The sequence below is a fragment of the Terrapene carolina genome, unplaced genomic scaffold (genome assembly GCF_002925995.2).
Source record: "Terrapene carolina triunguis isolate 2854851 unplaced genomic scaffold, T_m_triunguis-2.0 Scaffold790, whole genome shotgun sequence".
Classification (NCBI taxonomy): Eukaryota; Metazoa; Chordata; order Testudines; family Emydidae; genus Terrapene; species Terrapene triunguis.
In genome coordinates this window covers 2,419,730-2,436,666 of record NW_020665141.1, presented here as the reverse complement: position 1 = coordinate 2,436,666, position 16,937 = coordinate 2,419,730, and the positions used below count along the sequence as shown (strand labels likewise).

The following is a 16,937-nucleotide window of genomic DNA, read 5'->3' as shown; positions in this document are numbered from 1 at the left end:
GACAGATTGTTTAGAAAACAGGTTTAGTCCAGGGTTTTTTCTAAAAACATAAAAAAAGCAACGTGATGATATGGGCTTGACTTGAACCTTCCCAGCCCAGGGTATTCAAACTGCAGGTGGAGATTCTTTGGTTTATGTTTTTCCTCCCCACCTGCTGTGCCTAGGGTGTGGGATCTCAGAATAGTAGGCAGCCTTACACACCTGAGCCCTTCTTCCGCAGTGCAGTTGGGAGAGTGAGGATCTGTTTCTTCCTTAACTCTGAATTCTGTGGGCGTTAGTAGCTTTAAACCAGCCCTGTAACTTTGTACTGTAGTGTTTGTGTGAGTGGAACAATATCTAACCTTTCCCTCTGGGATTGCAGGTGGAAGCAAGTGGAATGCCAAAGCAAATTCTTATGTTCATTTTTGGTGCCTTTTTGTTGTGGTTTGATCACAAGTCTGTTGGAAGAAGCTTCTGTTTCCTCTTTAAATCTAACTCCTGGAGGAACCGGTCCCTAATCCAGGCACTTCCCCCTCTAAAAGCAGGGGGTATTATTTTACCGTCCTGAGATCCATGCTCTGGAATGTCCTAGCTGAAGTACGGTGCTACTTGTGAATATCCTCTGATAGTTTCTGCTGTCTGGATGCATAGTAATGGATGTGATAGGGGAACTGGCGGGCTCCTTCAGGTTTGCTCTCCCCAAAGAAATCTTCAGAGGGATGGGAGCTCCCAGGAAACATTGTGCCCGTCTGTCCATTGTTTTCAGGGGCTTGGTGAAGGTCAGATTTTGGGTAGGAGCGTGGCCTTCAGCATGGCTTCAGTCCTGCTTCTGTAGCAGTAGCGTAGTTTATGGCATGATGTCAACCCCATCCCGCATCAGGACCTTGCTAGCAAAGGGCTTCCCCTAGAGTGGCAATTGTGGCAGGGACTCTAAACCAAGAGCAGAATACAGTACTTCATCCCTGGCTTTCCTGTGGTTGAGACTGGACTAGCAGCAACCATTGGAAACATAGTCCACAGTTTCAGCTGTAGCCTGCACAGTCTCTTTGGAAAGGGATAGAAAACTACTGGAGTCTGCACGGCTCTTGATTTGTAACAGATTCTGAGAAAGTGGTTTGGGACAAAACTTCTCTTAAACTCCTGCTAGTAGCAGACCCTCTGCGGCATCTGTCTGCTCCTTGTGCCCATTAGGGCAGGAGAGAGATCTGCTTAGTGGGAATCCCAGGGAGAGCAGGGTCTGGAATCTCAGAATCAATTCCACTATCTGGCTCTGCTACATCGCCATGACAAATCCGTGCAAAGGTCTAATGGGACTAGGTTTGGGGTTTTTTTTTACACACTTGCCTCTGTTTCCACCAGTTTTTATCCAGTGATTAATTCTAAATAAGCTTAGGTATGTATTCTTGAGGAGGAATATATAATGTGAGTTGGAACTGAGAACTCCTCCCACAAGTTCCTGATCTTGACGTAACGGTTAGGGGATGCTTCAGACCCATGAAACTTGTGATTATTTCACATCCGATCTGAACAGACTCATCCCAAGACTATGGTAGCAGGTGTACTTAACTTCTGGCATTGGTCTGTGAGGAGGAGGAGGTTGCAGCCAGGGTTCTGTCTTCCTGGACTCTGGCTTACGCAGAGTTTATGGCTATATATTAAAGAACTATTTCTGAAGAGATCAGGGAAATGCCCTGGGGTGCTCTGTGCCTGGTCTAATCAGCATGACTCTCATTGCTGACATTGGTTTTTATTTTTCCCCCCACAATAAGTGTTTTATTAAAAAAAAAAAAAATACAGAAGTGCTTTCTTCCCTCCCAGAGAGAGTGCTGTCTGCTCAGGAAATGTGAATAATCCATAGCAAACAGCAAAGGCTCAGGAGGCTGTGGGTAGAGATTAATCCCAGGGAAAGTGGGAAACAGCAGCTCAGACAGGTGTCAAGAGCAGTTTTTAACAAGTCTTGTTTAACCAGAAACTCTTCTTTAGTGTGTGTGAATCTAGGAAATGCAAAATCTTTGAGCCATAGTTATTTCTTATTCATGTGTGTTAGGGGTGTGCTTATTAGTTCTCAGTGATTTGGTTTTAATCCAAGCGTGTTCAGTCAGGATCTTGGAGTGAGTAAAACACCCACTATAGGCTGATAAACTTGGGCCAGGGCTGCTCCTGGGGACTTCTTGCACTCAAGCTCTTCCTGCTTAAGAAACTAACCAGTCTATAAGGTGGCTCCAGGCTGCATGAAACAAAAGTAGAGTTCTCAGGGTCTTTGGAGAAATAGCCTGGATTGTCCAAGGCTTTAGCCCAGTTACAGTGACAATGTTTGGGTCCCATCTGCACAGCAACTCTTAACTGTGTTGTAAGTGGGTCCCAGGACTTGGATATGGTTGTGTAGACAAGGCCTGAATGAGCTGCTTGCAGGTCCCTCCTTGCTAAGGGAACACTGGCTTCTTGCAGTCAGCTGATTTGTTGAGCATTAAGAACCACACAGTTGCAAGCTCTACTCAAGGCTGCAAGACTTGAATGACCATGAAGGATATAGCAATATGGGGAGAAATATTAATTTCTTTTGGGGTAAATCTTCATCTGTATTAGTAATCAGTACTAAAGGGTTTTGAAGGAGGATTTTTTTTATTTTTTTTTTTACTGTCCATTGCTTTGTGTTATAACAACTTGCGGTGACTGTTTGTTTGTATCAATCTTAGGCCCTGGGTTAAAAGCACAGATGTCTATTTCTGATTAGACTGGCTTTGCAAAGACTTGTTCTTTTGGGGAGAAGAGCTGGGTGTGTGGGTGGGTTATTTTATTTTTGGTACATGTAGCTGTTTATTTTTTAATTTTCCCAGGATGTTTGGTTGAGGGAATGTTCTGAAATCTACTGCCTGGCAGTTTTAACCAGCAGTGTATTAAAGGAAAATAAACAAAATTATATTGTCACTTGGAGCATCTGGTGCTTTAAAAAAAACCAAACACACGTGTTTTTTACTGCACAACAAGATTCCTTGAAGTGCTGAGATGGGCCTAGCTGTTTCCATTTACAATCCACCTGTAGAAGAGGCTCTTGGTTCCGATCAGGCAGGATGGAGGCAGATTCTACCTCATGGGTGTATTATGATCTATGTCAATCTTTGCTTGAGACAGAAGTGGGGGGAAGGGGACCCAGCCCCGAGCAAAGAGAGGGTATCAGGGTTACACACTTATTCAGGTGTTGCCACCTTCCCCTGAGCTACAGGGCAGCACTTGTGGTATGGCAGGTGCTATTAATTAACAGGTAGTGTGTAAAGATTCAGCAGCAGGGTCTGAATGCTGTAAGGATTCTTTGGAGACACTAATGTGGCTGGGTGTTTGAGCTGAGTGTACAGCATTTTCTTGGCCAATACCAGGGATTTTGGGTGGGTAATTTGGCACAAGGTAACTTGCATCAAGGGATGCCCAGAGAACCACTGCTGGAAGAAGGTCTGGGTGTATGGCGGATCCCATCAATCTAGGGACAGTGCCACCGCTGTGTATTCATGTGTAGATAAGGCCTTACTAAATGGCCCAGCCAGCATTTCAGGTGCGGCCTGTGAGGAGGGAAGGAAAAGCTCCATCCGTTTCCTACACAAAGCCACCTGCTGCAGGGAGGGAGGAGAGTGGTGGAGAGTAGCACTCCTCCTTTTCCATTGGGCTGTTGGAGGTGGCTCCTAAAATACCCTTATTAATATTGTGTAACTAAACTGAAGATGGTGGGTTGTTTTCACTCTTTAGTAACTCTTCCCTTTTTTAGGATGATGCTCCAAGGAGTTCTACCAGAGATGACATCCATGGGCCAAAAACATGCCTGTCTGAAATAGGCAGGGCAAACAATGTGTGTGTCCCCCCACCCCATCACCAAAGTCAGCTGCACACACTCACCCCAGTGACTTGTGAACACTTACATATGAGCATTATCAAAAACTAAAAGGAACAATCTTTGTTGGATCCCTTTGCGTTAGGATGTCACTGCGGTGCCTGATGGTAAAAATGACACAGCCCCACAAGGAGAAGCTGCAGCAGCTGCCACATGAAATGACTAGGTAGGATTGTCTAACTGCAGTGTCCAGAGTCAATCTTTGCAATGGATAAGTTGTAGTAATTGATGGTAAGATTGGGGGAAAGGAGGCTATTGGGGATCTGAAAAGAGGAGAGAAGGCAGGGAGACTCGGATACAGCAGAGAGCCCTGCCTCACTTGTCAGCTTCTCCCAACTGCAGTACAGGCATTTGCTTCTTTGGGGGTAGAAAAACAGGGAGTTTACTGCATTCTCTTTGAAGCAGCGCCAGCTGTTGGCCCAGAGACCACCTGGAAGTGAATAATAGTTGTGTTTGAGGCTTTACAGAGATGTAGGAAGTCTTGGCTCTGTCCCACACAGCTTACTTCCTCAATAAACATGCAGAGGAAGGATGGGAGGTGCAAAAAGCAAAGCCACTCAGCCTGAGGTTGGGTCAGGTACTTGGAGGCTGGTGTGGTGAGCGAAGGTATCCTAGATTGTAAGTCTGCTGCTGCTGCGTTGGCCCACTACCAAAATGGAATAGTTATAGGTAGGGTTAAGATCTTGTCATCGCGGGTATTTTTAGTAAAAGTCTGACAGGTCGTGGGCAATAAACAAAAATTCATGGAAGCCTGTGCCCTTAGTTATAGGGTTCAGACCCCTACTGGCTGTGTGGGCTGGTGCTTGGGAGATCAAGAAACCACAACTTGTAACCACTTCATTAAGTGAAATGACTTACCACTGTTTTGTGATGCTACTGCTCCTCTCTCTCCTCAGGGATGGAAGCTACCCATCCTCTGTAATTAAATTGCTGCCCCAGAAGATACTTCCTTCAATTAAATTAATGAGTAATATAGTAATGCTTCTATTTGCTCCAAATCTGTGCTTGCTAAGGGCTAGAGCTGCCTCTCTAACTACAGCTACTGGGAGAAATGGGGCCTCATGACGCATCTTAGAGGATAATTCAGTCCCTGAAGCCTTGTGTGTGGGAGCAGTGCTGTTTTCATCTCTTCAATTAATTCCTAGGAGCCTCTGCATTGTCAGCCCAAATTCATCCGCCTTAGAATCTCTGCAGTGACTGACTCTGCTATGACTGGAAGCAGATGCTTCATATATAACTTAAAAAAAAAAAAGTTAAAATGAGTGAACACTAGCCATGGGCTGAGCAGAGCAAAACTGTTGTTCAGAATGAGATGTATTTGTGAACACACAGACTAGCATACTATCTGTGCGACCCTCTTGAAGCTGTTCCGAAATGTTAATGTGCCCTAGGTGCCTCCTTGTGGGCTCAGACATATTGATCAGTGCTGCAGATCCATGGCTAGTTTTAGAAATTACACTATTTCAGCTCTGCTGTGCCCTGAGAGGGAAGGCTGCATGTGGGCAGAGCTGGAATGGGATTTGGTGTCTCCAATGGCACACAGAGGAGATGTGACTAGGGCATCCACAGTGCAGAATACAAAGCTGCTGTTAGCAGGATTGAGAAATAGGCCTTATGCCATATTTTCTTGTAACAACTTAGATCCCCATCCAAACTGGTTCCAATTACCTGGTATCAATTCACCAAAGCATAAGTACCCCCCTCCCCCCCTTGTACTGCTCTGTCTGCCCATGATCCTTTCTGTGGGCATAGCTCTTCCTTGGCAGCTTGCTCACTGTGCCCACCTCTGGCTGGGGCTGCAGGGCACAGTCACCAGCCCTGTAACCGCGAGCTGCCCGCGAGAGAGCTAGAGCACGGATGCGGTGCATAGCCAGCCCAGCAGTGCAGGAGGCCTGACTCCCAGCAGCTCCTGGGCTTTGCTCTGCACAGTAACTTTCAGGGGGAAAGACTGGGGGTGGGGCTGATCCCTGCCACGTAGGCGGGGGGGGGGGGGCAGCTGATGCTGAATAACAGTGTCTAGCTGGTTAGGGCACAGGGAGAAGGGGTGTGTGGCAGTAGCCACAAGGCTCCCATCCCAGGGCATCCCTCCTCCCCCTCAGAGCCAGGCCCAGCGCCCGGAGCACGCTCGTGACCGCTCCACGCGATAGAGCTGGACTCTGCGTTGCCAGAGTGGGTCTCCCTTCCAGGCATTGCACGCAGTGGACCATGCTTAGCTTCAGTCGCCAGCCGGGCTCTCAGAGCCGAGCAGAGGGGCCGAAGTACTTCCGGCGTCGCCGCCACCCCCGTTGCCAAGCAGCGCGCCGTTGCCCTCTGACCCCGCCGGCGCGCCGCCCCTCGCTCCCATAGCTACGGAGGGAGGCGGCGGCCATCTTGGCAGAGGTGGCGGGGCGATGAGCGGCTCGAGGCCGAGGGTGGCGGCGCCAGGCCCCGAGAAGAAGCCGCCGCCGGGAAGCGGGGGGGTGCTGAGCCGGCTGCGGGGGCGGCGGGGCTCTGGGGACGCGGCGCCGCGGGCGGCCCTGCCCCGCTCGGAGTCCGAGCTGCTGGCGCTGGAGACCGTCCGGCCCGAACACATCCTGGGGCTGGGCCGGGTCACGGAGAGTGAGTGCTGGGCTGGGGGACCTGGCACCGCGGGGCCGTCCGTGCTGCTACCGCCCTGGGAGACCCCCTGTCATCCCCCCCCAGGCTAGCCCCACTCGCGGGCGTCCTGCCCCACGTTTCATCCCGGGCTCCTCCGGCAGAGCCGAGTGTGAGGCCCACGGGGACCTCGTGGCCATTGCTCTGAGGCGCCCCTCCAGGGACCCCATACACTTTGCCCCTCTGAGGCGCCATTATCATTCCCCGAGACTCCACACCTCACCCCCAGGGACCCCATTATCATCCCCTCAGAAACCCTATACACCATACGCCCCGAGGCCCCATTATCGGCCCCCGAGGGGTCCCGTACACCTTACCCCCAGCGTCCATTAGCATTCCGCCAGGAACCCCCTATACCAGGGGTGGGCAAACTTTTTGGCCCGAGGGCCACATCTGGGAATGGAAATTGTATGGTGGGCCATGAATGCTCACGAAATTGGGGGTTGAGGTGCAGGAGCGGGTGAGGGCTTTGGCTGGGGGTGCAGGTTCTGGGCTGGGGATGAGGGATTGGGGGTGCAGGAGGGTGCTCTGGGCTGGGACTGAGGGGTTCCGAGGGCAGGAGGGGGATCAGGGCTGGGGCTGGGGGTTGGGGCATAGGAGGCAGTTAGGGGTGCAGGCTCCGGGTGACTTCTACCTCAAGCAGCTCCTGGAAGCTGTTGCACGTACCCCCTCCAGCTCCCACACAGAGCTGCAGCCAGGCGGCTCTGCGTGCTGCCCTGTCCACAGGCACCATCCGTGGAGCTAGAGGGCCGGATTAAAACGTCTGAAGTGCTGGATGAGGCTCTGGGCCATAGTTTGCCCACTCCTTCCATATATCTTACCCCCCCCCACCCCCCGCTTTGCGGCTCCAGTATCAGTCTTTCTGCAGAACTTGATATCCTCTTCTGAGGACACCAGAAGTAATCTTGTTAGGACACCCAATATTCCTTCCGGTCCAGGACACCTCTTCCCTGGGGACCCCAGTATCCCTTCCAGAAAACATCCTAGTTTAGACTAGTATCAGAGGGGTAGCCGTGTTAGTCTGAATCTGTAAAAAGTAACAGAGGGTCCTGTGGCACCTTTAAGACTTAAAGGTGCCACAGGACCCTCTAGTTTAGACTAGGTGAAGGACTTACTCTGCTTCCTCTCTCAGCAGCTGTATTTGCCTGGCTAGATTAAAAGGTAGAAAGGCAGAAGTTGTCAGGCTCTTGTGACAGAGCTCTGCTTTTCCAACTAGGTCCATCTTGGTGCTGAGGCATCCAGCCTTTTCTGGTTTAACAGCACCAGCTACATTTGTTCACACAGACAGAAAAGTTGGGGGACAAAATCTATCAGGGTCTGGAATACTGAGACTGTATTGGTCCATTGGGACCCAGATTTTTATGTGAAGTTCCACATGCATGCCCGTGTAGATGTTACATTTTTGGTTTTAGGTCCTAAATTGGCTAGATCATCAAAGTTTTGTTTTACTTGCCTATCTAGGATGAATATCCCTGAAACCCTGAGACTGCTTGTCAGCCTTGTTCAGTCTACTCCTCGAGTTTGTTGGTCTCTCACTTTCCAGTAGTTTTGATGAGTAGGAGCCAAATGTCCTTCCCTTTTGCAATCTGTCCTGTTGGCTTTTTTGCAGGAGTGATGCTGCTTAGGTGGTGCTTGTGTTAAACTGTGGCATACTGAATAAATAGCCTCGTTTTCCCTCTTTGATTGGATTAGCTCACTCAGTATATACAGCTGAGTAGTAGTAGTAACTTATAGTAGTGATACAATATATACATATGAGTAGTAGTAACTTGGTTCAGTCAGCACTGAGTCCAAATGCTGAACTGCATTGTACTGTTTGATTAGTCTAACTGGCAACTTGCTTTTTTGGGAAATATCCCTAAACGTTCTAAGGTGCTTGGGCTCAGTTAATGTAGCTGAAGGCCTTTTGATACCTGAGAGGAGAATCTTTGAGGCATATGGGTTAGTGGCCCATATTTTCTTCTACTGATCTGGACTGTCGTGAGCAAAAGAGCTCCCTAATATGTTCCTCTCTCTCCTAGATTATTTATGCAAACCTGAGGACAACATCTACAATATCGATTTCACCAGATTCAAGATCCGGGACCTGGAGACAGGAACAGTGCTGTTCGAAATTGCCAAGCCTTCTGCTTCAGGTAGAACCTGCTGACAGTGGGGAAAGGGCTAGATATTATGTGTTCTGGTGGGATGCAGGGAAGGGGCCGTGCAGGCCAAACACCAAGATCTTTCACTATGCATAGTGTATTGAGTTCACCTGTGTCATCCCTTAGGATTCCTGCAGGACTGAGAGCTTCTCTGCCTGCGAATATTCTAGTTACTGTCTAAAAAAAGAATGTGAAGTGACTATAGTGATAGCGAGAGGTGTCTTGGAGACTGAAATCCTCTTTCCATGGGATAGGTACAGCACAGAGCTTCATCCATACTACCCTGTAAATGTGCCTCAACCCTGACCATGAAGGACCAGCTGTACGGGTGAGAGGGGAGTTCATTCCCTGTGATCCTTTCAGCCCTGAAATTGCCAGCATTTGGGGCAGCTCTAATAGTATGTGTTATACTACTGACACATGGTTGTTAGGAAGTGATCTCATATAGGCAGTACATTTCAAAGCCGCTGCTGAGTAGCTGCAGGCTGGTACTGTTTTTCCATTTCTGAGCTCTGTGGGATGCGAATACTGTGCTTAGAGATCCCTTTACCTCCTTGGCTCAGCAAGGTTGTTACAGATGGTGCCCAGTGTTTGGGGGACTTGCATGCCCCATAGATGTGGTGCTGCTGTTGTGGTCTGATATGGTTTGATTTTTTTTTCCCCTGAACACTAGGTCAAGGTTTATCAAATTCCATAGTTAAGCCCCACCAAAAGTCCCTTTATGTGTAAGTAGCCAAAGGAAGACTGGAGTGCAGATCCTGGAGGTAAAAGGCTAGTGGTCAAGTAACTATGTACTTCCATAGTTGATTCCTGGACATGCATCTTTGTGACATTTTGGTCCATGTAATCAATTGTGAACGTTTGCTATGAAACTGTTCTCTGTTAAGTTCTTAATGCCAGTAGCATATGAAGAACAGTTTTTAGATATTGCAGTGCCAAGTGTCTGAGCAATGTCTTGGATGGTTTCTGTATACCACCTACAAGCCATCGGCATGTTACTCCTAGAACATCAGAAGATTAATTCTGAGTTGGTAAATTCTTCTAGAGCAAGATGATGAGGATGAGGATGACAGTGGAGAAGTGGACACCAGTGCAGGCCGCTTTGTTCGCTATCAGTTCACCCCAGCATTTCTCCGTCTCCGGACAGTCGGTGCAACGTAAGTAAAAGCTCATACAAAGAAGGGGGAGTAATGCCTCCAGGGAACTTTAGGTACCAATCCTGTCAATTCATAGGTGAACTTAACAATGGACTAGTGAGAACCCAGTTCACAATACAAATGAAAAAGAAGCTAATAGTGACAGGGAAGATTCCAAGATCTGCCTCGGTTTAGCAGTGATATCAGCCCTATTGTTAGGTTCTGCATAACCGCAGCTCTGAGGCTCTCTGCCTCTCCCAGTCTGAAGTGAGCTAGGTGGTCTCATGAGGTGTATTTCTCCTGCCCTATGCCTGCAGAGTGGAGTTTACAGTGGGAGACAAGCCAGTGTCAAACTTCCGAATGATTGAGAGACATTACTTCCGGGATCGCTTGCTGAAGAACTTTGACTTTGATTTTGGCTTCTGCATCCCCAGCAGCAGGAACACATGTGAACACATCTATGAGTTCCCCCAGCTCTCAGAGGACCTCAGTAGGTATCCTTCCTCCCTCACTGAACTGCTGCTGTGTTCAAATGCTCTCTCTCCCTGAGATGATAGATGGTCATGTGGTGGGACAGGGAACTAGGAACAGGTAGATCTGGGTTCAGTTTCTGGCTCTGCTGATGGCTCACTCTGTAGTCTTGAGCAAGTTGCCTTCATATGCTGTGTGGTTGAGGTTTGGTGTTTTCTTTTATTGGCAGCTGGTGACCTCAGAGTCACAGTGGCTTTTGCACATAATGCCTCAATGCATAGTCCAAGAGGTAACCGTGGTGACTTGGAGAGAATATTCTCTTAAAGGCCAAAGACATACATTCATAGCACCCACTGTTTGGGCTTTGAGCCCTCCAGCTGCAGACTGGGGTTGTTTCTTTTCTGGGAGCCTGTGGAGAGCCATCTGTGATGGTAAGCTGTGAGTATTCCAAATATGGTTTTATTACAAGATGTGCTATGCCATTGAGGGACAGACTGAACAGGAACAGTTGAGTGCTCTCTGCCACTCTCTGGGTATGTCTGGCAGAGGGAGGGTGAGCTGAGTTTGTATGTGACTTGAGTACACAAGCTGGGCGTGCAAGTGACATTAGTTTTTCCACTTACTCCACACCAGGCAGGTCTCAGAGAAGGAATGTACTTGTTCAGTGCTGCTGTACTGTGGCCTTACACAGGGTCCAGAATATCTGTGTGAAATTGATCCACCCTCTTCCAGTTGGCTTTGACAGCCTGAAGACCTGCATTCTAGGGATAGGCTGAACAGGTGGGCCAGTGCAGAGCTCCTGAGGCTCTCACGGTTACACCAGTTTGCTTCTCTTACCTCTCCTTAGGGGCAGAGCTTCAAAGTGACAAAGGTTTTTTTTACCACATGCTTGTTTTCCTCTAACACTGCACTGCCCCTTGGGATGTGCCAGATACAATACTCATGAGTGTAACTGACCTTTCTCTCCTACAGTCCGCCTGATGGTTGAACACCCCTATGAGACCCGTTCAGACAGCTTCTACTTTGTGGACAACAAGCTGATCATGCACAACAAGGCTGACTATGCCTACAACGGGGGACAGTAACCATTGCGTTCATGTCCACTGGACGCTGTGCTATCCCTAACCATTCCAGACGTGCACAAAGGGAGAAGTGCTGCTGTCTCATGCACCAGGGCCTCTTGCTGAACCTTTCCTTCACCCATGGACTCAAAACATGAAGCAAGAAGGCTGAGGTGGCAGTTCGTGACAGTAAAGGAAATCTCCCTGCAACACTCCCCTCCCTGGCATTCTTACGTACCTTGCCTCTGGCTTTCTCTCTGTTTCTGATGGTACCTTGTTTAGGTTTCGGATCAGGGACTCTAAGGCTCTGCTAGCAGATTATTGATGTTATGGTTTTTGTTGTTAGGTTACACCCTGTGCCACCCAGTGGGCAAACTGCCCCCTGTCCAGAGAGCTCAGCTGATGTGTGGGCAAACTATTTCTCAGTACGAGAATCTGCTTTCTCCAAGTAGCCAGTGGAGCCTGACAGACAGATAACCTCTTTACTGCATAATGGTTCAGTCTGTCTGAATGACTAAGACTGGCTCCCAGTGTGCACCCCTGCTTCCCCATCCCTCACGGGGAGAGTTACAAGAAGGGATGAATCTAGCTTTAAATGGTGCAGGAATCTTCCTTCTGCTTCCAGGGACCTGGGCCACTCCCAGGATTCCTTAATCTGTTACAAGTATGTCTTGCAAGGGATTTGAATTGAGGTTCAGCATGTTTGAAAAGAGAGATTACACTAAATTGGCCATTAAATCAACCTGCCAGACTCCCTACTCCTTGAGCTGTTGTTAGGGAATAATTGGGTTACGAGTGGGGCTCAGCCTTAGGGCTGAAGTTAATCTTGTCACCTTCATTTCCCCTGCATCTGTGTGAGAGATTTTTCTGCTCAAGCTGCACTGTGGGGGTAGGAGGTCTGTCCATTTAGCTCTTTCTTTGGAGGTTGGGGGAGAACCTGGAGAGTCACCTGAAGAGCATTCTGCTTAGCAGGCAGATCTTCCTAGGCTTCAGTCTTTTTATATATTTTTAAACCCATGTGACACATCAGAGGTATTCTAGTAAGAGGCAATGGTGTTACCAGCTCATCGACTTTGTGTTGCTTGGGCCAGTGCTTAGGGTTGTGCTAGTATTAAACTGAGCCCTAAATGCTGCCCAGATCAGGACATTCAGGCACTGTTGGGGGGTGGCTGCTTGTGGTGATCCAACAGGAACTGACATGATTTTATCCTTAAACCATGTGGATCTGGGCCTCTGCCAGTGTTTGACCTATTTAGTTGGATCATTTATATTTAAGATTTAGAAAACTTCTAATGACTTCTTCTGTGGAGATAATTACTACAGCTATTAGAGCAGCCAAACCAAAGTGTATGTTTCAGACCTGTGTAGCACCTGGCATTGAAGATGGGAAGAAATATTTGTGTCAGGCACTGACACAATATGTGTCCCTGGCAGTGAAGCTGGGGTCTAGCTCTCTGCCACGTAAATGTGCACTAGTGAAATGCTTATCTGGGTGTCATATTGGATACCCTGATCCACTGATACCCCTGCTATTCATTCGCACTCCAGCCCTACTGCTGATCAGGCCTGCCTCTTGTGTCTAACAGCTTGGCCTTATCTATGCTAGACAAGTGGATCGGTGCCAGTATCGTTTGTTCCCCCTCAGACAGTGGAAATGCACGTTGTGGCCATACACACACTGGCTGCAGTTGGTTCCCAATCATGCTAAGTAATGTCCAAAGTAGACTGTGCTTTGTCAGGACTAAATATTGATTAAATCACAATTGTAGGAATGTGGATGTTACAACCTAGGGCTTGTTAATATATACACAGTAAAAGGAAGCCGTTGTTCCATTTGTGTGGCAGGAGATGAATAGTGTTAGCACTAGCACAGAGAATCAACTAGCTACAAGGTAACAGGTGAGAATAAATGTGGGATAAGGATCATGAAAGAACCTTCAGTTATAGGGGAGGATGTTAATTATGAATGATACCACAAATGCCTTTTTTCCGTTTTGGAGAGGGCATTAATTGTGGGCCATCACAACAAATACCTTGGGAGCATGAATAGAATAAAGGTGACCAGGGTCAAGATGTGTGTGTATGGCTGTGGTGTTAGAAAGCTGGGAGGTAAAGAACAGTTCTCCTGCAATTTATACACATCAGCTTCCCCAGGGACGTGCATGTAACCCTACTTGATTGTTAGTTCAGAATCAGTAGAGCTAGTGTATCTTAAGAAAGGTCTCTAGTTCTCCTTTTGCTGGGGCTGTCTCCAGAGCTCCTTGCACTGTGCCATGGTGATACTGAAAGATCCTTTCTCACACAAGTACATCATACTTCTTTTGAGAGGACACAATTGTCCCAGAAAAGTGCTTTCTGTCCTGATGTGTTCCAGGATGCTCAAGAGAGGAATGTCTAAGGAGATAACTAGTTATTCCCAAGGAGCTGGTGGGAAATCTAGCTGAACTTGTGTGTAGTATAAATCCAGGTGCCTTTAAATATGACTTTTGTCTAATTCTCTGTTTAAAGCAACTATATCTTGCTTGTTCTTATGAATGTGATGGTCTGTATTTGTTCCAAGTTTAATGGATAATGAGGTAGCCAGAAGGGATGTGTTATCACCTGAGCCAGCAACAGGGAATATTCTATACACAAACATCCCAACATGTATAAGATGTATTATCAAATCTTTAAATAGTATCTAGTGTAGGTAGGAGGATTTGGCAGTGGTTGGGTGCCATCTAGCTGCTGTTTTGCAGAGTACATCTGCCTAGCATGAATATACTCCTGGAAATGTGGGACTGGGTATTAAGAGTCCATTCCAAACTGCAGTGGTCATCTTGAGCACCCAGAGGTCAGGGCAGAGGAAAGGACTGGTGCTCTGGGTGTCTCACGTGTGAATTGCCATCTCCTCAGCAATAAGAAAGGGAAAACTGAAGATCATAACAGGTACTTCCCAGTTGGAAAAGAGAGGTGCTGCCAGTTGCATTGGTTTTCCAGATTTAAAAGGCTAGCCCCAGAAAGGCATGCTGAGAAAAAAGCTCATCATATAAGAGGGCAACACTATCCTGGGAGAGTTAGTCAGGCAGAGGAAGTTTTGGATACTGAGCACAATCCAGTATTCCCTCTCTCCTGGATGCTGTTAGCTTCTCCATTTAGAAGAGGGTCTGTGGAGTACTTCCCTGCCCATGGTAAACATGATTAGCAGAGAATCTTTTCGCCTTCAGTCTGCGTCCTTTGCTGCTGAGTACAAGCTCCTCAAACCAGGGAGGAACTGAATGGGAATCTCCACGCATTCTTCCCCCTCCCCCTTCAAATGGACTGTCCATTTCCACGTGGTATATATGTGTACGGAGCCGGTGCTAACGGAATGAGGCAGACATTTCTATAGTGTTGGCTAAGGAGTTAGTGGGTGGGAGATCAGTGTGAGACTGACCTCCCTCTTGTTAGTATACACTAGGCTTGAAAGGGAGTGGGGAGTTAAGCTTATACTGTAAGTAAAAGGGCCAAAAATGCAAACAGAAACTAACTCCATAAAGTATTTGTCCTCTTGGGACCAGGCTGAAATATTCTCAAGGTGACTGCTTCAGGCCCATGTGCTGTGCAAGAGAGGAGAGGAAACTTCCTGCACAACTGTTCCATGGGTGACTGAAGATTTTGTATTGCAGCTGGTGTGATAGGGTCACGTAGTGTTACATGACCAGGTATCGCTGTCCCTGTTCTCTCCCTTAGTTATGAACTGTCTTCCTTTGTGTATTTCCTTATGGTTTTAAGTGCTTCTCATCAGAGAGGAGAAGAGCTGGAAGTCTCTTCCCATTGCAGCTTCTCTGGGCTGGGATTTTCATTCTGCTTCTCTAGTCAAGGTCCAGGAATAATGGGAAAAACATTTGAAAACAGGATATGTTAGTGGAAACAGATCAGGAAGGCGATGAATAATATTTTGTGATAAGTGGTGGAGCAGCAAGATGAATTTGGCCAAGTAGTGTGGTAACTCCACTTCCAGGTTCTGTACTTCATTAAATCCAATGTTTGTCTTCTGAACCACTGTCTTGTCACATCAAGCTTTGGGCTTTGTGATGCCCTCCTAATGCAGGGCTCTTCACATAGTAGCCCACATCTGCCCTGCCACACACACAGATGACTGCTGTCTAATAATGTACGACTCGAGTACCAGATGTAATTCTTGGAGTCATAAAACATTGCCCTCTCCCTGTGGCTTAATGGTGAGGACAAAGCTAATGGGTAGCTGGCGATGTCTAACGAGCAATTCCTCTTCATCTGTCAAGGAAGATACAAGCACTAACAAATATCATGGTCATCTATATTGACTTATGATTTTTGTTTTTTTGTTAATGAGGTACCTTTATAGGCATATTAGATGTGGGCTTTGGGCTGGTGGCAAGTTGCAAATGCATCTTGGTGCCCCAAAGCTTTGGAACTCCTATCAGAGCATTTGTAACAGGACATGGGTAGCGTTACACCTTCACATGACCAGTTTGTCTGAGGGGAAATATAACCCAGCATCCATACTTGCTTCATTCTGTGAATCAGATATTTGAACAAGCCCAGCATTTCCTTGTACTTGGGACTGGCTCTCTGCTTCATGATACCCTTTACCCTGGGAGCCCTCCAAGTCTTGGTTCATATTGTCTCCATATCATCCATGTCTGTCCCTTTAGATCCAAGAATGATCCTTGGGTGCTGCAGGTTCCCCTTAGTTTACAAAGGACAGTAGCAGTTCAGTGGAGATTTAACAGAAATATATTTTTTCCTTTTTAAAGATATTTTTCACAGAGAATGCAAGAAGCATCAATGAAGTTGCTTGTGATATTTCCCTCCTCTGCTGTCCTTCTACCTTGGATCCTCATTCCACTGTGTCTTGTCATGTCTCTCCTTGTCCAGAGTAAACTAGGCAACTTATTTGTATAAAATGTTATTTTGTCCCAAGCAATAGTAATAAACCAGGATTTTCACAAGAATGGGACTGAGTACTGTTTCTTGGCTCACTCACATTATACCAGCTCTCAGCACAAGGCAGACCCCAGTGTTCAGACTCACATTAGACAAGTGGGTCTCAAACTTTTGTATTGGCAACCCCTTTCACACAGCAAGCCTCTGAGTGCGACCCCCCCCTTATAAATTAAAAATGGGGGTATTAAATTTAACAGGGGCTCAGGCTGTCAGCCCCATGCCTGGTGGGGCTGATAGCTTGCAACCCCCAGGTAATAATCTCGTGACCCCCTTCGGGGTTGCGATCCCTCCATTAGACTCTTAAAACACAGTACCTCACTTCTAGCTTTGGACCCACTCTGGGCAACAGTGGAAACATATGTATTTCACCTTGAATCTGTAGTGCAGATTTATAACTGGTAAGAAAGCTGAGACTATGGCTTCTACCATCCAATGCACACTGAAGCTGCTCGCCTCCAAATGGAGCATTGCATGATGGGAAGGGTAGTCGTGGTTAAGCCTTACTTCTGTTTATTATTACTCTAGTGCAGGGGTCAGCAACCTTTCAGAAGTGGTGTGCCGAGTCTTCATTTATTCAGTCTAATGTAAGGTTTTGCGTGCCAGTAATACATTTGAACGTTTTTAGAAGGTCTCTTTCTATAAGTCTATCATATAGAACTAAACTATTGTTGTATGTAAAGTA

The 16,937-nt window shown here is 47.3% G+C and overlaps 1 protein-coding gene across 1 annotated transcript; it reads left to right on the top strand.

The window, feature by feature from the left end:
• The first annotated feature begins 6,249 nt into the window (after window positions 1-6,249).
• On the top strand, window positions 6,250-16,257 carry UNC119B (unc-119 lipid binding chaperone B). Its single transcript, XM_024198021.2, has 5 exons — window positions 6,250-6,457; window positions 8,515-8,628; window positions 9,683-9,794; window positions 10,091-10,263; window positions 11,217-16,257. The coding sequence occupies exons 1-5, from the start codon at window positions 6,250-6,252 to the stop codon at window positions 11,327-11,329; spliced, it is 720 nt and encodes a 239-aa protein (XP_024053789.1). The 3' UTR covers window positions 11,330-16,257.
• Window positions 16,258-16,937: the final 680 nt, after the last annotated feature.